The sequence below is a fragment of the Sinohyriopsis cumingii genome, chromosome 18 (assembly GCF_028554795.1).
Source record: "Sinohyriopsis cumingii isolate HCF-2022 chromosome 18, ASM2855479v2, whole genome shotgun sequence".
Classification (NCBI taxonomy): domain Eukaryota; kingdom Metazoa; phylum Mollusca; class Bivalvia; order Unionida; family Unionidae; genus Sinohyriopsis; species Sinohyriopsis cumingii.
In genome coordinates this window covers 65,990,230-66,012,440 of record NC_142978.1, presented here as the reverse complement: position 1 = coordinate 66,012,440, position 22,211 = coordinate 65,990,230, and the positions used below count along the sequence as shown (strand labels likewise).

The 22,211-nt window shown below is 34.6% G+C and overlaps 1 protein-coding gene across 1 annotated transcript in view; it reads left to right on the top strand.

Annotated features, from left to right (window-relative positions):
* Positions 1–20,703, top strand: part of LOC149776823 (von Willebrand factor A domain-containing protein 2-like) — a 21,342-nt gene extending 639 nt beyond the window's left edge. The window contains exons 2-7 of the mRNA XM_089942649.1: positions 576–748; positions 4,820–4,940; positions 6,553–6,678; positions 8,555–8,668; positions 13,931–14,485; positions 17,587–20,703. Of these exons, the coding sequence (XP_089798775.1) occupies positions 576–748; positions 4,820–4,940; positions 6,553–6,678; positions 8,555–8,668; positions 13,931–14,485; positions 17,587–18,161 (1,664 nt within the window). The 3' untranslated portion in view covers positions 18,162–20,703. The remainder of the gene's footprint in view (positions 1–575; positions 749–4,819; positions 4,941–6,552; positions 6,679–8,554; positions 8,669–13,930; positions 14,486–17,586) is intronic.
* Positions 20,704–22,211: the final 1,508 nt, after the last annotated feature.

Sequence of the window (22,211 nt, the reverse complement as noted above, 5' to 3'; positions counted from 1 at the left end):
GTGGTGTTTATATCTACGCTTACTATAGCCATGATACAATTGTGACGAAATATGGTTGATAAAAGAATAGTTTTAGTGAGGAAGGAAACAAATATTGTGTTAAGAAATCTAACCGGCAATATAACAGCCGGTATATAATCTATGCCCCTGTTATCAAATCTAAATATTATTCTTTCTTGTTCAATACAGAATTAAGACAGTAAAGCAAAGAAGCGTCTTTCCTTCCTTTGAGACTGCGTTTAGCAGTCGATTTTGACATCAAGCTATATTCCTTGCTTATCCGGAACTTAACGTTGCATAACGTTATCAGAAACTCCTTTATTCTACCGAAGGTTAACAGCTCGTCATGCTAGAGCAACGATGTCATGGTAGAGGGTGGGACTGTACCTTAAGGCATTGTAATGTCAGGGACCTATTGCAACGCTTATCTTCTTTATAGTTAAAGATTCATATGAGAGTTATATTAACATAGTTAGTGATATTGCTAGTTTATAATACAAAACGTACCTATAACGGAACTCAGAATTACTGAGGCTTGAATTTTATGTTGTAAACATTTGTTTATTTTCCTCTAGTTGTTCAAGCTCAGTACAATCGCAATCAGCTGTCGAACGAAATTCAGATGGATAAGAAAGAAGCTGCCCTTTTCTTAAGTCACGGAAGCCGGGTGGAACGTAGCACTACGCCTGATTTTTGTTACGACAGAGCACAGGAAGGAGTTTGTGAAAAACGTCATATGGAGTGTCGGGTAAATTATATGGAAAATATATATGATAGTGGGTGAATAAATGGTATCCAAATGCTAAAATATTAAGTTTTACCTGTTCAGTACAATTACGAAACAGTTTCCAATTATTTCAAGGTAATGAAGCTCTTTTTCAGACGAAGAGATAAATTATCAGCTATGTAACGAACACTAAGGACCAAATAATACTTTGAGGCTGAGGGTAAATATTGTCATAATAATTGTATACGGGTGATAAACTGATACAGACTGACATTTTGATAAGCCTCCATCGGGAATGTTTAGTTTCTTTTTTGTAGGCAAACGTTTCCATGAGTGTTTAGGTGAAGTATCCAGTATTGTTCCATAGGTGTGCATTCCATAACGATCCACCCGGATTTGACTCAGCTGGCAGCATCTCAAGAAACGTTACTGTATGTCTAGTTGTAAGCATGTCGGATTTTTGTATTGAGCGCGATCCTATAGAGGAATACACTTAATTAAAAGAATACTTTAAAATTATCGCCTTCTAAGAGCTACATATATATATATATATATATATATATATATATATATATATATATATATATATATATATATATATATATATATATATATATATATAACTTAAGTCTACAGTGCTCTCTGGATCAATGATTCCCGACGTATTTTGGCCACGACACTACACTAAAACAGTTTTTCTGAAGCCCAGGACACGTTTCAACATTTTGAGAAGTTTCACCACCCTCAAAATCCCTGGCGGCCCTCGGCGACACTTTAAATGTTTTTGTAATTTGGGTAGTGACCTGGGGGATGGGAACGACATCTCTAGAGTATAATCCAAAAGTCTTCAACAATAATGTAGATAATATTAACGTATATGTTTGTATGTATATTCAATTTCTAGTGTGTGCCTGACGTTATCATGATCTTAATTCAGGGTTGTGAATGAAGTTAATACAAAACCCATTTTGTTATATTTAAGTATATATGACGTAGATAAAGTATATATGACATTCAAAGCCAGTCTTGTTTACAATAACGTTAAGCCCAGAAATTTGCCATTATGATTATTGGTTGTTTTTTTCGGAAGACTATTGCGACATAGGTAAAACGAAATATGTACATAAAGAGTATTTGGTAATCAATTATTTATTCGTGTTTCATATCAGTCTTTGAAAATCTCTCATCAGAGTTTGTATTTATGTTCAGATATAATTTGCGAGGAATTATTTAATTAAAATATTCATTGGAATTACAAAGTGCTCATTAACGTTTTGGACTAAAGAGCTTTTTTATATTGAGAACTCATTCACAGAGATTCTTGATTATATCATTGACTTAAATCAAGGCATTCAAGACTCTTGGTACATCAGGCTGTTCAAGAATATTGAACTTATTTTGGAATAGTCTATACGTTTGGGCTTTTGATATTACATTTAGGATTATTTACTGTTTAAATCACAATACTATGTCTATTAAATTTTATTTTTTGTGTTCTAGAAAAATAAATTATTTGTTGATATCAATAAATGTCTTGGTTTCGCATCTTGCTATTACATAGTTTAAGACCTAGAATCCTAACAATGTTGAACCCATGAGATAACTGAAAATGAAGATGGAAGTATTTACCTATCTACTCAGCTACTTACCTACCTCTATTATGTACCTGGTGATCTGCTGTAAAACTGTATTGTTCATTGGTGTTTGTTTTCGCTTTATTCATGATCAGCTTTTTCGCCAGAAAAATAAAACATCCATGAAAATGTCGTAAATTATTTTTTAAATTGTAATGGAGCAGCGATATTGCAAAGAATGGCGTCTGTCTGATTGATGGTATATAAAAAAAATGCTAAACCAGCGCCCTTTAACTTGGCTCAAACGAAATAAGCAGCTGTATTATATTTATTTTTGAATATCCAAGTTAATAAAATATCACGAGTTTATCTCTCAGTGAAATTTGCTTAAGATATTCTTACGTACTACTTCTTTAATGTATAAAGTTTTCAGTTTACAAACGATGCGTCGAAGTTAGCTACATATATCCCGAGGAACATTACTTTTTAGGACTTTAATCAGGTTTTCAATGACAGCTACTGTGTCAACACTTTCTGTCCACTGTTATGGTACGTAGTTTCCAATACATGACATATGCTCTAATAGAAAATATAGACTATTTATACAAGTACTGATTTAAAAGAAATCTACATTTTGAAAAAAGTATATTAACACATGCTATCGTTTTCTCAGTTGAATGTGCAATAGCGTACAAGTATTAACACTGTCCTAGTCAAGAAATGTACGATAACGTACTTTTTGTTACACAGTGTCCTAGCCAATTTGTGTGAGATGGCGTACTATCAATAACACTCTCCTAGCCAATATGATGGCGTACTAGTATTGGAATTGTCCTGGCCAAGAAATCTGAGGTGTTTTTCTAGGAACACAAATAGAATTTCTTCCGTAAAAATGACTGTTTGTTGACGTTGGTCATAGTCACCTTCAGATCAACAATTACGTTTCCGAGTGTTGAATCGTTTACAGTCAATACATGACATTGTCAATGCAAAAATGTTACTAGAGAATTGTAACAGTACCAATGGACAAATGCAATGTATATTATGAACAAATTTGAATTACAATATTATTTGTTAAATTTGTCTATTAAATTTAAATCTATATGGACAAACATCATAATTTTAAATTACAGGCTGTATAAATGCAAAAGAATAAAGATAAGATGGAATAATATTGATAGAAAGGAATATTTTACCCGCTGAGTGCTTAAAATGTAATTGGAAATTAATTATACAATTTTTAGTATACTTACTTCAGTGAACACTGTAGTTCGCACCTTCAGAAATAGTATGCAGTAAGCTTAATACACTGAATACGAAATGATTGTTTAATATTACTAATATGTCTACCGTAAGAAAGTCATGTATTTTAATTCATCATGTAATAAAAACATATACTTCCTGTACACATGCAAATATAAAATGTCCTCTTATGTCATACTGTGACCTAGACAGAAATAAAGATTGATTAATGCGATAATGCATAAAGCAATGAATCAAAAGGTTTATGGTGAAGAGCTTTCGTTTCCTTTCATGTGCCACACTGCTAGGTGTATCAATGGTGATTTCGCATGCTGTGATCTCAAACATTGTGTAGTCAATAAGAAAGATAAATTATGAATGTTTAAATCTGTAAATTACTCAAACTAATTATACTACGACCTAAACGTCGCCAGTCTTGAGGACAATCTTGTCACTAAGCTGCGAATGCAACAGCAGTGCTATTTGTATCTTTTTTTTTTTTTTTTAAAAAAAAAGTGTAAGACACCTGTTGTATTTCATATGTTTTCTCATAAATATAAACAAAAAAAAATTAATGACTCACCGAGAAAATGTAATTTTTCTATATGGGCTTTAGGTCTAATTTTATCACGTGCCTGTTGAGGGAAATACTCCAAAATTTATTGATACTGACCCCACATAATTTGCGGGTCGCACACTCTCTTGCAATGGTGGAATACTATCCATAACAATATATCCAATTAACGGGTCGTCAGTTTTAGCTGTCTTATCGAGCTAACCATATATTTAGATATTTCCTTACTTAATTGATATTTAATCAGAGATTAGGAGAAAAGAATGAGCATTGTTTGCTGGAGCATAGATTTATTCCTAAATATATACATAGAACTGAAACTATTTCTATAATATCTAAGATAGTTAGAAAACATTTGGAATGTGGATTATATGACCCTTATTAAGGAACTGAGAGTAATACCCACAGAAAATGGCAGATGTTACAAGCAGTGAATTTTATTAAAGGTTATTTTCTTTAAGACTGAATGTTGGAAGTACGACTTTTCTTTAATTATGTGCACAATGAAAGTGATGTCTTGCCAAACGTGTCTTTGACCTGCGTGCATTAGTCTGTCAATAAATATTACAAACATTTTGAAGTGCAGATCTTTTCTTTTGTGAGTACAATATTCTTATTAGTCTGGGAATGAAGTCTTCAGGAATAATTTTGTGAAAAATAGGTTACTGTGAGAACAGTCTCAACATATTCTCATTTTTTCAGACAGAGGAATTCAGGAAATACCTTTATACAAAAGAGAGTCATGCTTGTCCAAGTCATCTGATATGTACTGTTGATGGAACGCTGCATTGGTGTCCAGTGCACTACAGAACTCATTGTACCAGTAAGTTGTCTAGACCACGAAGAGACCCATTAAGTGCTATCTAGAAGCAGAAAATGTAGGTTGATAAGAAATACGACTTTCATTGAGAGGCAAATACATCATTTAATGGAAGATAAAACAACTTGAAGAAAATATGTGACACAGTTTTAGGCAATTAAATTAGATCTAATTTTTTTTAAAATTTCATGTGTGTATGTATGTATGTATGTATGTATGTGTATGTATGTATGTATGTATGTATGTGTATGTATGTATGCATGTATGTATGTATGTGTATGTATGTATGTATGTATATGTATGTATGTATGTGTATGTATGTATGTGTATGTATGTGTGTATGTATGTATGTATGTATGTATGTATGTATGTATGTGCTATTATTATTCCATTCCTCTGACACATATGTGAGCCTCTACGACACAAGATACAAAAGAAGTAAAAATTAACATTTAAAGTGACACAATAAGTACTGTTAGTACTAAAATGGTCCACCCTAAGGTCTGGGGTCAAACTGAAATTTAAAATTACGCTATATTTTGAAGGAAAAAAAATATGTGGATGTCCATAGGACTGGACGGATAATCTTATGTGAAATAGTGGTCTACTATTCAACACTTAGTCATATACTATCCATTGCCACGCAATATGCTAGAAATAAGCCCTGTGCAATGAACAAAATAAAATCACACTATACTATCCAACACTTCAAATGGAGTGACCAACACTTAGTCATCTACTATCCATTGCCACGCTATATGCTCGCAATAAGCCATGTGTAGTGACGAAAAGAAAACTCACACTAATATATCCAGCACTTCAAATGAAGTGACCAAGACTTAGTCATCTACTTTCCAGCACCTTACAATATATGATTCAACACATCGTTTTAAATGCAAAGCAATTTTATATTATCATACAGTGGGTAAGAGCTAAAGGAATGTGTTTGAAATTGATGTTATACCATTATAAATAAAATTAAATCCACTTACTTTCATTTTAAACTTCATGCTATCCCCTTATAAACAAAGCCGCCGCCCCCTACCACCCTTATTATGTGAAGAGAAAGAAGAGAAAAGGGTACAGAGATGCACACACTACACACAGACATACGTATGTCCCATGCTAGTTTTAAAAGAAATACATAACATGCAAATAGTATATTTGTTAAATTCTGTTTAAGTTGTTGTCGTCCTAGATTTAGTTCGCTCCCTAAACGGATTCCAACCTTAATGGCCTAATACCTATTATCGCTTGATAAACATTGGCATAGAGTGTGTTGCAAACTATTCAATGTCAGTTTGGTTCTTGCAGATATCACTAGTGCTCTAGATTGAATACACTGAGTGAAAAATTACTTTGATAATGCGCTGGTCTTCTTGTACTGTGCCGTTATCATTGTCATCATGATGAAGGAAAGAAGACAACAATAATAATGTTATTAGTAGTTCCTGTTGTTATTGTCATACAGCAATGAGTTTAAACTGAATTAAAATCTTAACATTAATATTAAAATGTGCGTGGCTTTGACACGATATTTCTGTGAAACGTTAGATTTTGAGGAAAGATATGAAATAATTATTTACCTTTAATCTTTATAATATTTCCTCTTCAGATGTATGTGATATATTTGGACCAGGTGTCCCGAGATGCAAGAACGGAGGGACGTGTATTGACATCAGTGCTGACAACTACACCTGCATTTGTCCACAGGGATTTACCGGCAAGGATTGTGAGGATGGTTGGTGACAGTTTAGCTTATATGTGCGATTGTGTGTGCGTTTGGGGCACAAATAATGCATGTTTCTAATAAATAAATGTGCGCAATTAAATGCTGTTCATTCAACCTATGATGATTGTAAAAATGTCTCTCCTTGACTAATTGTACACTTTGAGAACAGTGAAATAGATATGTACGATTTATTTATTCAATGTAGTAGAAATATGGGAACTAATGTAGTAGAAGTATAAGAACTAATGGAATCTTTTAAGTAAAATGACTTTTTCTTCTCAGTTGTGTGCTTCTGTTCAATAATAAGCTGTATAAATCATACCATTCCAATTTGACAGACTTGAAATAGTATTAACTCCATCATACCGATTTGCATAGGAGTCCCTGGTGGCCGTTCGCCTTTACTGATCTATGACATCTCACCTCTGTACTTGTTGGTTTGAGTCTTAGGATTGGCTAATTCGGGTATATGGGAAAGTTTGCCAGTAGCTTCCTATGGGTCGGAGGTTCTTCCCTCCTAGATATGCCTGGGTTTCCCCTCCACCCAATATACTGGTCGCCATATATAGCCCATCTTGTGCTGAAAAACGGCAGTCAACGCATAGCAATCAACCGACTGATTTGCGTACGAAAGGTAGAGCGGCAAAGTTTAAGAAGACACTAAAAATAATTAGAATATTTAATATCACCTGATTTGTCATAGAAGAGAATATCAATGAATGTGGCCAATTGGTATCATTGACTAAGATGTTGATTGTAAGTTTTGTGCATGGCCATACGTTCAAAACCCTAATAAGGTTTGTTGCTAAACTTGAACCGTTGAATCATGACGCTGTCTTTTTATGTCCATGCACCTTTAGCCTTCCACTGACCCATGGGAAAAGTAAGGATTGGGTTATAATTTAGCTTAAGTATAGCATTTAAGTATTTTGACCAGAATGTTTAAATCTATTTTTAATCGGCCATAAGTTTCAAACCCAGGAAGAATGGCTATGATACTTGGACTGTACATTCAACCAGGACTGCTTTATCTTATTCATGCATCCCTAGTCCATATGTAACCCTTTTACAGTGTCATGATCGTTTGGAAGTGAAAACAATTTTATCACGTAGGACTAGCAGACAGAAATACTATTATTTTGGAAATATCTTATTGTGTCCTTCAAAGACTGCATCTGGGATCTCCTTTGATCGGCCACTGATATTCTGTCATGTTTTTCACTTAATGCATTTTCCCGACATTAATTTTCACCTGAATAGCTCAGTGCATTGTTTAGACTTAACGTGAAGCTTTTTAATCGCATTACGTTTCATTACGTCAGGTGAAGTTTTGGTTTTCATTCTGTCCCATGCGAAGTATATTTTTTTAATTCTGTTCCATATAATGGGTTTGTTTTCATTCTGTCCCATGTGATGGGTTTATTTGCATTCTGTCCAACGCCATGGGTTTGTTTTTTATTCTCTGAGATATAAAGTCTTTGTTTTGTACACAAATTTTCATAAGATTCATTTTGTTCTGGGTACAGATAATTTACTACGGTGTGATGCAATTTTCACAAATAATATTCACCTCCTTAAGCTCATAATGAAAAAAGTACTAAATAAATTTATCTAATATAGGCACAGCAAGAGACATGTTATGACTTTTAGAAATTCCTTTTACATTAGAAATGTTTGTGCTAGTGCTGTATAACAGTATCATCCAAATTGTCAAATCATTGGCTTATTGTTCGTGCTACATAACTAAATTCGTAACAGTCTGCTACATATTGACCCATGTTTCTTATACTCTGCCACTTTTGGTAAGCTCATTTCACGAAGAATTTAATGTTGAATTTATAAATTATAATATTATACGAACATTCACATCAATTCCTATTTTTAGATTTAGACGAATGCTTGGCTAATCCATGTCAGCACAGCGCTTCTTGCAAAAATACCATTGGAAATTACAGTTGCAATTGTCCAAGCAGATTCGTCGGAAAACACTGCGAACTAGGTAAGTGTTTTAGACAATTAAAACCTGTAATAAGTTGTACTTTCACAACGTTCCTAAAAACATAACCTGCATTAGTTAACCCTAAAACTGTTTCAATCAGTTACTGTTGCAAAACATTTCTGACTTAGTACGTTGACCGAAACTCATACAGTTCCACTGTTAACATTATATATTAGGTATTACAGTAGAATGTCAAAGAGTCCATTTCCGGCCAAGTAGTATTATTTACAGGATTGCCATTAAAAGCAAAGATCTCAAGTCTATTTTTTCCAAAACGTTTTCAAGCGTAACAGAAAAGGCATCGATGTATGAATTGTAACTATCATACACACTGATGACGATCCAAAATCTTGGTCTGGAGAGGATGAAAGATATACAACGCATGGGCAGTCTTTTGGTGTCACCAGGTGCACCTTTGCCACGTGGTTTGCCATGCTAATGATTGTAAGTTGAAAAGATACTAAAATATCAGTCAATAAATGTGTTTGTAAACTGCTGGATACAACATACATAAGGGACAAAAACACTAACAGAATGTGTTTATTCACATCACAAATGAGAGACAAATACCATAATAGAACTTGTTTCTACCCATTTGGATTCGTCAAGGATGACAGACAAATCTTAATAAAAAAATATGTTTGTATCCTGTTGGCTACATCACAGATGAAAGAACACACCACTAACTGAAATTGTTGTTTCCCTGCTGGATATATCGCAGATGAAAGACAAATAACCGTAATTGAATATATATGTACCCTGTTGCATTCACCATACATTAAGGACAAATACCAGTAAATAAATGTGTTGTACCCTGTTGGATACATCACACCAGTACATATATGTGTTTGTAGGCTGTTGAACGCATCACAGATGAAAGACAAATAGCAATGAATGAATGTGTTTGTTCCTTGTTTGATACATCACAGATGAAGGACAAACAGCAGTAACTGAATGTATATGTACCCTGTTGGATGCATCATAGAAGAAACACAAATAGCGTATGGTCAAGATCTGTCAATACTCTTCGGGTTTAAGATCCAACGACTTCCATCTTTTTGTCAATTCTATCATACTATCCAATTTTTTCCAGCATTTCCCCAGTGTTATCCTACCAGAGATGATAAAGATAAATTAGATTTGGAAAGTTATCTTACTTTCTGTAATTTGTTTCAAAATCAATCTTGTGATTCTTGTTGCTATCAGTTTGTTCAACTCCAAATTTTAGTTTGGTATTTCCGTTTTTAAGAGTGTTTTTTTTTTGAGAATATTTTAAGACATCAGAATAATAGCACCACATCCTTTTATCGAGGTCATCAATGGTAATGACCAACCAGAAATCAATATTTCTGCATAAGAAGTCACAATTTCTTTGGCATTTATCAATAATTAATGCAATTCACAAATTGTTTTAAAAAATTCTGGAAAAATATGCATCTTCACTGGCAGAATAACGTTAATTTTTTCAAAAATTTATTTCAAACGTTGAAGTTGTTGTTATTGAGAGTTTATCATAACACGTGGATAAGGTCCAAGTAATCGAATGTGTTCACTTACCCGAAATCGGATTCTGACCCGTATGTAACAACTATAGAGACACGAAAGAGTTCTTGTGTTGCATTAATTCATTACATGAGATGCATAGGTATTGGTGTATTTATGTATATTATTCGCATACTTTCCCTTTTGTTCGTACCGCCCCTCCACGGATTTCAATAACATAAGGAAACAAGGATATATAAATAAACCAAACCTGGTTATTTCAGTCATCAATTTAAAATTTCTAACCTGATTGTCGCCAGGGTGTCCCAAGCAATTGTCAGCTTGTTGCGTTTCAAGCAACAGATGTGAGGAAGCTCACCGACTTTGATAATCTCAACAATCCCGTACATTTTGGAGTAACATTTCTTTGAACACATGTATACAAGAGTTTCTTCTTTTATTTGTTCAATTCGTTTTTAGAAATATGAAAACTAGACATCGCACATTGTCACAAGATGAAGCCGGGTTGGGACTGGATTAGGGAAGATACCAAAAGCAACTGCGTTTATAAGATGTTTATTTATAAGCGCAAATTAAATATTAACAAATCTGACACCATTATAAACAAAATAAGATAAGGAAAATTATAAAGCCCTTAACATGGAACTACCAACAACAATTAACTCAACGAAAAAAACTCAAACATGAATTTAACAAATGGAATTTCAAACAAAGCGAATTAAGTCCTATCACCGATCAACAAAATAAAACTATGTGATCTACACCCCAATATAAACAAAGTCTTGAATGTATCGTTCATACGATATTGAAATGCATGTAAATTTGAATGTATCGTTCATATTACGACATTGAATTGCATGTAAATTTGAATGTATCGTTCATATAACGATATTGAAATACATGTGAATTTGCTCAGACAGCAATAGTGAAAATAACAACGTGGAACACAATATATATAACTATCGTGGCGCCCATTTGACGTCCAAGATGTAACTCCCGTTCCACTCGCTCTAGTCAATGGCCAGATAAGCGCCCACGCATGGTCCGCCCCTCTCAGTCCGTTGAAGGATCCCTCGAGAGCCCTCACATTAATCACAGACCCGATGGTCGCGAAGCCCTGGTCCCTCGTATCAAGGAAACCAGTACACCCTTCCGAACCAACGTCACCAGACACAGCGTATCCGTCACAAGAAACCACACAGAGTTCTATCACTCCACATCAAACCATGTATAAAGCAGCTCTACAGCTGGATATTTGCTCCCGTAAAGGGGTAAGCTTTCTGACAAGACTCGTCATAATGAAATTTGGTTATAGAGAATTTGCTCTATATTTACACTAGCTGTGACAGATATGCGCAGCTAAGTACTTAGGTTTTCCAGCTGCAGGCAATTCGCACGTGCAGCATGGTCTGAGTTTCGCTCAGTATTTCGAAATAACTAGAGCCGAAAAAAATATACCACCCTGGGGTGACGCTGTACGCGGCAACGAAACCCGAGTACATTTTTGACAACATATACATATTGATATAACTCATACACAATTCCACGACACACATAGTTAACGCAGAATACAGAGTTTTACTGAAACAGACTATTCTAGAACCCAGAAGAGGACATCGAACAGTCTGTCTGTTTATTTACATTGAGAGCTTCGTGTAGCTTGAAACGCTGCTAAGTTAACAGGGGTAAGGACCTCCCGACGAAAATCAGGTTAGAAATTATAAATTGATGTGTGAAATGACTTAGTTTTGTGCACCTTTTATTTCAATGATTCATTTCGTTTTTAAACTCGGTGGGGGTGCGAATACTATACTAGATACAAGTTGGTATTTTGTGGAAATGCATACAAAAGTATTTTTTTTAAAAGACGTTTTAAGAAATTAATAATTATTTTACTTTTGCAAACTTAGTTTACTAGCGACCTGTCAGTGGAGTCAGAAACATGGATATTTGAGTTAATAAAACCACCATTGACGTCCTTCAATTCTCAAGCACAAAACTGTTTTAAAAAATTTACGACACTATTCAAATTGTGTCACAAAGAGTAACGAAAAAGATAACAGATAAATCTGTTTTGTCATATGAGAGAGAGAGAGAGAGAGAGAGAGAGAGAGAGAGAGAGAGAGAGATGGATATCTTTATTTACTCAACATTGCAAGAGTACAATCAGTCATACAACTGCAACGATGCACAGTGATAATTTTAGTGGCTACTTGATAGAAGAAACTATGAAATACTAAACAGAGATACTATTGTTAACAATAGTATGTGCACTCTGCGCATCCAGCACAGACGTAAGCGAAGATTTTCTGGCGTATAGGCAAATATGGACATATGATTCCTTATTATGTGCCCTGAGAAATGTAAAATGAGCTAGAAATCATGAGTGCAGAAGCTTATGTGGTATCATTAAGAATACATTTTAAAATGAGTAAATGGGGAATAGAACACACTGGATTTCGTGATAGTGCCGTGTCAAACGTTTCTTGTGTACTTTTTCCACAAGGAAGCAACAGTTGAGATACACAGGAGATACAAATTCATAATATGATCGATAGTAATAAGAACTAGCAAATCTCGGGACATCATTCACAGAAGGGTATTGACAATCAGTTTCAGACAACGAATCTAAGTACATGTAAACATGTACTACGAATCCATCAATAGTGTGGCATCAAAATCTATCCCAGTCTGGGGTAAGGAAGTCACATGCTCAAAAGAAATGATCAAAGACAAAAGTACAAAGGTATGAAGCGAGTACAAACGGCGACATCCGCAGGTGAAAATAACACCATGATAAGTAAAATTAATGATACTGCAAATTTCATAAAAGTCGCAAATTCCACAAGTGTTCCTACTTCTACGTTACGTAGATGTTATGAATATAAAAATAATCCTAACTAAATATGACAATGAAGTTATATGAACTTCAAAAAGCAAAGTTACCAAAAATTGTTTTAAGAAACTGAAATATCTATAATTATGTCAGCGATGAGAGCAAAAATTAACCATAGTTTGAAAGTTTATTAAGAAATTTTAAATTAAATTACTAATACAATGAAATAAATATGAAAGGTATTGGCTATTTCAACATTCTTTAGCGGTAGGCTTCAAGATAATCCGAATTATGAAGACCAGTTTTTCAATTGGCGCCATCGAAAAGTTATGTAACGATAGAAATTTTATACATTCGACATATCCATTTGTTACCAATAGCAATCAACTTTGACTTGTAGGCGCAAACCTTCTGTCAAGAAGGCACATTAACGGTATAAAGAACTATAACGACTGTATGAGTTTCTTTGTACCGATAAGACAACCCAGTTTAACATTTTGGGATTGCCATAACATTTCGCAGCTGTACTGTTATTCATCATTTCTCTACTTTGACAACTCCAATGTCGTGCTAAGTATTCGCAGACCACCTCGGCACGAGTGTACACTATAGAAATCATTCAATGTGTTACACGATATTTGTTTCATTTTATGAAATAGCAATGACTATTTAGCAGCGCTCATCAACTACACACATTCTAACCTGCAAGAGCTCTTGAATGTAAATCAGTTTCTTTATTAAATAAAATTGAAAAATGAGTTTCTGGTACGCTGGCGAGTTGATGATTTTCTTGCACAAGGAACCATAATATTTCAAAAACATTATATTTGTTCTCAACAAATGTGAACTAACCGGCAAAACATTCATACCTTGAAATGGTGGAGGGAAAATAGCTGAAAGATTATTATTTTTTCTCATCCCAGATACATGCAAGATTGGCCCAGCAGACGTAGTTTTCCTTGTCGACTCTTCGGTAAGTCAGGGTAAAGACAACTTCAACAAACAGTTAGACTTCATCAAGAAATTTGTGAAATCGGTTTACATTGGTCCGACGTTCGTTAGGGTCAGCGTGATAACGTTTTCGTTTCATGCCCGAGTAGAATTCAACCTCACAACATATTTAGATAACAAAACCTTACTTGCCGCCATAGATCAGATCCAGTACAACCCGGGGAGTACAAACACTGGCTCTGCCCTACGAGCTGCACGAGAGGAGGTATTACCAGAGAACAGAACTGATGTTAAGATACGTGTCATCATTTTAACTGATGGTATGTCCTCCGATAAAAGAGAAATGAAAATACAGGTACAGTTATTGAAGAATGCTGGTGTGAATATTGTGGTCATAGGAATTGGTTCTGAAGTTCTACAAGAGGAACTGCTTGAAATGGCAAGTGACTACAGCGACGTCTTCACTGTATCCACTTTTGATGGGCTGTACAGTATCCAGCGTAAGATTGGGAGATATGTGTGTGAAGGTACATTATTTGAATAAATAGCTAGAACATTTCCTTTTGTGTGCAGCATTTATACAAATACATACGAACAGTTAAAAACTTGGTTACACTTGCGAAAGTTAAGAATATAGGGTAGAATACAACTTGTTTCAAGCTCCATTTACAAAAGCATGAGGACTTTAGCTCATCGAAAAAATCAGATATTTCTGCCAACATAGTTATTAGATAATACATCTGTTAAAACTTATTTGAATGAAAATATCAAAGCAATGATTAATTGAAGGAATACGTCTGGTCTTCGCATACACACTTCGTTCTGCATTTTACACTCATGTCTTATACATTTTAATTCACGTATCAAATATTATTATTTTCTATTTTTGTAAATCCCACTTATTAACCCAAACGTAAAAGCCTTACTTATGTCTAATTTCATTAATTAAGTTCGTATAAGTCATAATTACAGTGTAGAACCAGAACCAAATCACTTCATTATTTGTGTCATCATCATTGTTTTGTTCTTTTCAAGTACACCCTGATATATATATATATATATATATATATATATATATATATATATATATATATATATATATATATATATATATATATAATACAAATCAAATGGCGAATAGCAATCCTTTCAAGTGCACTGGATCCAGCAACCAGCAAGATATCATTTATGTCAGGGATTGATTAAGATAAATACAATAAACTTACAACGAACAGTACTAAATTAGTATATAGCTAGCCAGAGTGATATCGACTCTTTAATGAGTCTTTTTCAAAGACAAATACAAAACATAGACAAGAAAAACAAACAAACAAAAAAAACAACAGAAAAACGGTTATGTTTGCGAAACTTTACATGTTTTTTTCTACAGGAATTCAACCTTTTAACTTTAATATGTTTTAGCTAATTTATTTCAGCTTGTTGTTGACACTGGAAAATATTTGTATTGACCTAGAAATTGATGAGCCATAACGACATCTGTTATTTTATGTAAATTTATGTAAGCACAAATTATATCCCGAATATTTCATTGTTATAGTAGTCACAGGCTATTAACCAAATTTAGAGAATTATTTAAAAGAAAATGTGTCGGCTGCAAAAGGTAATTTTATTTGTACATGATTGTCTTTGTATAGTCTTCTTGGTTTAAACCGCTTGATTACAATGTTCTAAGGCGGCGTATCCAGTAAGATTCCTTTTCTTTCCTAGTTTGGGGACTCCAGTTGGGCTTGTGAGCAACTACAATAAGTGTTATATCTCTGAGAGTGTGGCCATGGGATAAGAAGTTTTCTGCGACCGGGCGTCTGTACAGGCTTCTTTGTCATCCAGTCAGATCTATGAAGGTTGATCCTTTTGTGTAGCTTTTCCTCTAGTCACGGAGCTAGAAAATGTCATGGTCTCTATCATATGTTGACTGGTTTTGCACCTTTTATCGCCACAGGGGCGAGATTGACAAGGGTGATTAGTGACTGGCGTTAGCATCGCCCTGACTAGGGTGTCCTTGAGGATTTTTGGTCTCCGGTAGGCGACAGAGGGTTTGTTCGGGAGAATTAACTTTAGTGCGTCCGGCGATTCCACGATGGGCCAGTGTTTCCCGATGATTTGGCCTACTTTGCGGTTGTCTGGATGGTAGGTCCGGATAAATGGTATCCTATCAGCCTTTTGCTTCTTTCCATATTTTAGTAGGTCATCGCGGTTTGTTTGTTTAACCCGTTGGGTCGCCTCCGTAATCAGGTCTTTGTCGTAGCCTCGGAAAATTAAATGTTTAGATAGCTCTTCAGACCTTTTTAGGAATGTTTCATCGTTGGAGCGAATTCTGCGTATCCTCAGTGCCTGGCTATATGGGATGTTCCTAATGCAGTGTTTTGGATGACAACTCCTTGGGAGGTTATACTGATGTTTGTCGGTTGGCTTGGAGTAGATGTCTGTATGGAGTTTGTTTTCTACCAGTCTGGCTGTTGTGTCCAGGAAGACGTGGTTTGAGTTGGAAACTTCTGCAGTGAATGTTATTGAGGGATGGAAGTTGTTTCCCTTTGATATGAAATCATCCAAGGCTTTCTCTTCCATGTTGCCACTTCAGTTATATATCATCGATAAATCGTACCCACTGGTATGATGTAAGTTCAACCAATGCTAAACGTTTATCCTCCAGTTTTCCCATAAAAATATTTTCATTCGGTTCCATTGATTTCTTCATTAAATTCAAAGTTATTGAGTTTCAGGACAAGCTGCAGGAGTTGGACTAGGAAAGTTAAAAGGTTAAATTCCTCTAGAAAAAAACATGTACAATTTTGCAAACATAACCGATTTTCCGTTTATTTGTTTGTCTTGTCTGTTTTGTATCTGTCTTTGAAAAAGACTCATTAAAGTGTCGAAAGCATTCAGGCTATTTAGATACTAGTTTAGCACTGTTCGTTGTCAGTTTATTGCACACTTACACACACACACACACACACACACACACACACACACACATATATATATATATATATATATATATATATATATATATATATATAAGATAAGATAAGATAAGATAACGAAGGATCTACTAATAAGCCCTCTCCTCTTTGCTTGGTATATACGTGTCCGTTTGAAATTAGCATTAAGCAACGAGCTGTGTGCAAATTTCACCTCCCTTAGCAATTTGGTTCCTGAGGTACTTTGAGCCCTGCATTTTAACCTTGGCTCGTCCTTGGGGATGGGGTGAGCAAATGCTCAAGTTGATTGGAAAGTGGTGCATTAGAGGTAGTTCAGCTCCAACTTGCAACCAATTATTTATGTCTACCATGTTTGAATCTCTCTCTCTCTCTCTGTCTCTGATTTTAGTGACATTCGAAAGAATCACATCATAAAGGCGGAAATAAACATAGACACAAAAGTCGGTAAACGGAGCATGGAATTTTTTTTCTCCATAAGTTTAGACCTCAAACAATATATTCATCGGCGACGATCGAGCGCGCGCACACACACACACACACACACACACAGTGACAAACGTAGAACAATACATATTTACATGTTGACAGAGAGAGACAAAACTATCCAGAATGATGAAAGGCCTCAACTATAGTTTATCTTACCTTGTTATGTTCGATTTTATTTCCAGAATGTCATCCAAGGATGTCTGATATCTTATACCTTCTCGATGCCGGTAGCACGGTGTCTTTGGGTGAGGTCCAGGGTGCCCTCGACGCTTTGCAATTAATTACTTCAATTGTGATTGGAAACAACGACGTCAGAGTCAGTCTTATAACATATGCAGCTGAAACAGAAATGAAGTTCAATTTTCAGAATGGCTTAACAGAAACTCAAATTCACCAAAACATTTCAATCCTTTCCAAGGCAATACATCCTTCAAACCATACGAAAGCTCTTGAATATGTGTACCTAAATGGGTTCACAGCCGGAAATGGGGCAAGAAATAATACGAGGAAGATTATAGTGCATCTCACCAACGGGCATGGCATAGAAAATGACACGTTGCATTTGGCAGATATCCTGAAGAATGATGGGAAAATAATAATAGAAATAGGGTACGGAGACTGTATTGATCGAAAAGCAATGCTGAACCTTGCCTCCTATCCTTACACGTTTTACCATTTGGGGGAGAATCAATTTACTGGTGTAAATGTTTTGAGATCCCTTAAAACCCTGTCTGAATACGAGGTATGCAACGTGTAAATTATGCTTTGATAAAATAATAATCTAGCACATGATGCCGTAGCAGACTTGGAATAATATGACTCCTGAGCCATCATAAAACGTCTTGTGATTGAGTTAGCCTAAAAAGGTTTCTACCTCTTTCTCATTAGTTTATTTGTTCTACACGAGAATTCTTTCCTTTGTATGTGCTCGTGAGAATAATGAACTGTCAGTTCCATTTAACAAAGTTATTTGTCGACGACGACTACAGGGCTAGCTATCCTGCCCTTTCGTGAACTTTAGCTTTGTTGTTGTTGTTGTTGTGGGGTTTAACGCCATTTTTCAGCACGATAGGCTATACATGGCGGCCAGTATTAATGGTGGAGGAAGAACCCGGAAAACCCTGGAAAGAACCACCGACCCACGAGAAGCTACTGACAAGCTTTCTCACATGCCCACATTGGCTGAATCTTAGACTTTAGCTGAAAAGGCACACACTGACCTAGATATAAAAAAATTTGCAATAAAGGGTGCAAGATTTGACGACATTGTACTTCAAAACAAAAATATTTATCACTGTGGCTTTAAACATGAAAAACAGAAACGTGCTAAAGCCGTATCCTTCCCCTTGCTTGACAATACTTGCAATATGACGAAGTCGACGGAGCAAGCACGTCCATCCGTTCTTCAGTCTGACCGTCCGTACAAGTTATCAATCCGTCCAACAAGACTTTGGTTTCTGCAATATAACTTTATTAGGAATCATTTGGTTGTTAAAAATAATATGTAGTTTTATATCGAAGAGACATATAACTATCTCAATTTTCAGTTTTCAATCCCATTATTAAGAGGAGTTATTTCCCCTGATCGCGAGTCCTAACTTCGTTCTCGCAACTTAATTTTACTACGGTTTGTTGAAGTTCGATCAAATCTAGCATGCATCTTCATATTGAAGATCATACACAATTTCGATTTTCAACTTTTCACCACATCATTCAAAGGAGTTATGCATCATGTTTGCCTATCTTCCTGACGTTGGTTTCCACAGCATAAATTTAACAAGGTCAAATAGATTTCAATCAAATTTGGCATTCTCATTTACTGCAGCAGGACCTTGAATGTTTTTCGTTTCCAGTGTGATACAATATCATTTACTAAAATTATGTCCCTTATTACTACTCCTCATAACTTAGGTTAATATAATATAACTTTATTAGGGGTTATTGTGTTTCAACCAAATCCAAAATTGACCCGCAGCTTCGTACCGGTGTGTATTTGAATGAGTTTGAATTCAAGATATTCATGACATTATTTTCATGAGTTATGGCTGTTGTTCGTCCTCCCAACTTTGGTTTCTGCAGCATAACTTTGGCAAAACTTGTTGAATTCCAGACAAATCTGACTTGTAAGTCTGCATCAATGAGAAAATGAATTTTAAATTTCAGTGTTCTATGACATCATCTACAGGCGTCATGTCCCTTGCTTATACATCCTCCGGAATGCAGCTATAATCTGCTAAGGTCTGCTGAATTTCAACCAATCCTCGCACGTAGCTTTAAATTAATGAAACCTTGAACGCGCTTTACTTTCAAAGTTCCGAGACATCATTTAAAGGAGCTATGTCTCAATCCCGCTGGTTGCATGCACTCCTGACTTTGGTTTCTGTACTATAACTTTACCACGGTTGGCTCGATTTTTAAAAAAAAAATTAACTTGCAACTACGTCGAGTTTGACACTGCTTCTTGGTATAGACGCATATCATAACCTCTGTCGGAGTTTATGTGCCTTGGTTACGTCTCAGTAATGTATGCTGCATTGTTTTCCTTTCCATTCACGCCCGTTTCTAATGGGAAAGGGATATGGCGGATTTGATTCTGTGCCCTTTCTGTATGAATGACTGAGTATTTAATGTGGTTGTCGAGACAATATGCAGAAGGAAGAAGCAACGATTTTGGACTATTCAGATCTACGTTAGTCTCAAGAACTAGTATCTCAGCTGGCATCTCAATATAGCATCGGTCGCGACGCACTTGCAATCATACGTTTTGCACATTATTTCTTGGCACATGGATCAAATTTCTTTGCCTGTGGTGACGTTATTCCAAGGTATGAGTGTGTACAAATGTTCTGGATGTATATTTAAACACACTTCAAAGGTTCTTCTGTTCCCTTTGATAAAGGTAAACTGGTTGAATCACATCCCTTAAAGAAAGAATGGAGTTCAGTGAAAAAAGGACAAATCTCGTGTTCATGAGTTTTTGATTAAATAATAAGAAAGCATGTGTTCTCAATGATGACAAGAATATCTAATAGTAAGAACTGTATATTGAAATCTCTTTGGAACTATGACATTTATTTAAATTCTCATATTATTAGTAAATGGAACAAATTACTCTTTAAATGTGCCACTTAATTTGATTCTTAACAAGGTAAGGCGCAGTTAATTGTGTATATAAATACTTGTATCTATGAGATATATATGTTCTTTTATGCTTACAATGTTTTTTCTTTATATCTATATTTTAATTTAGATGTATGGACTATGTAGCCTGAAATAAAGAATTCTTATCTTATCCTAAAGATCATAGACGTTTCTAGTCGATAAAGTTATTGAGATCTCATCACTGCAGGCAGTAATCACTAAAGATCGTACTACATTATTTGACAGCACCGTATAATTCATTTTAAATGAATACAAATTAAGCTTTTATTTATTGCATTACGAACAATACCGATTTTATTTGAACAAACCGCAGACTGGTGTAGTGAAATGATTTTGAAATACACGCGGATGCCCCCCCCCCCGGTCGTTATACTTAGCTGTGCACGGTGTTAATACGTCATATTTGACGTTATATATATATATATATATATATATATATATATATATATATATATATATATATATATATATATATATATATATATATATTCTTTTCTAATTATGACCCCAATACAGAATTTAATTAATAACTTCTTCATAGAGGAAAATGAAAGAAGGCGACAAAAATTTCAAAGAGTCTTTAAAGGAGACAGAGAGTGAGAGAGAGTGAGATATACATACACGTGCACATATACATATATACATACACATACATACATATATACATACACATACACATACATGCATATATGTACATACATACATATACATACATATATACATACAAATACACATACATGCATATATACATACACATACATACATATATACATATACCTACATACATGTATACATATAAATACACATACATGCAAATATACATGCACATAGACATACATACATATACACATACACATACATATATACATACACATACAAATATACATATACATACACATGCATATATATATATATATATATATATATATATATATATATATACACACACACATATATATATATACATACATATATACATACATACATACATACACATATATACATTTACGTGCAGATACATGCATACACATACTCTTGCATACATATATACATACACATAAACATACACATAAACATACATATACATACATATATACATATACATACACATACATACATATACACATACACATACATACATATATACATATACATACATATACATATATATACATACACATACATATACATACATATATATTCATACTTATAAATACTTATACATACATATATACATACACATTCATATACATACATATATACATATGCATACACATACATATATACATATACATACACAAACATGCTTATATACATATACATATACATACACATGCATATATATATTATATACATACACACACAAAGGAGAAAGAATATCCCCTGCCTCACCCAATTGGTTACATAGAAAGCGCTGGATATTACACTTCCCCATCGCACATAATACAACTATTTGCCATACCAGTTAACTAAAGTATTAACTATGTAGACAGGTATTTCAATATCAATCAACTTTCTAAAGAGTGTCCAGTGATTGACCCTATCTAAAATGCATGTGAACACTGGGCTGTCATGTTCTACATAATAGCTGACAGTTCCTTACAGGCATATATGCATAAATCTGTTGAATGCTGCTTTTTTAAAC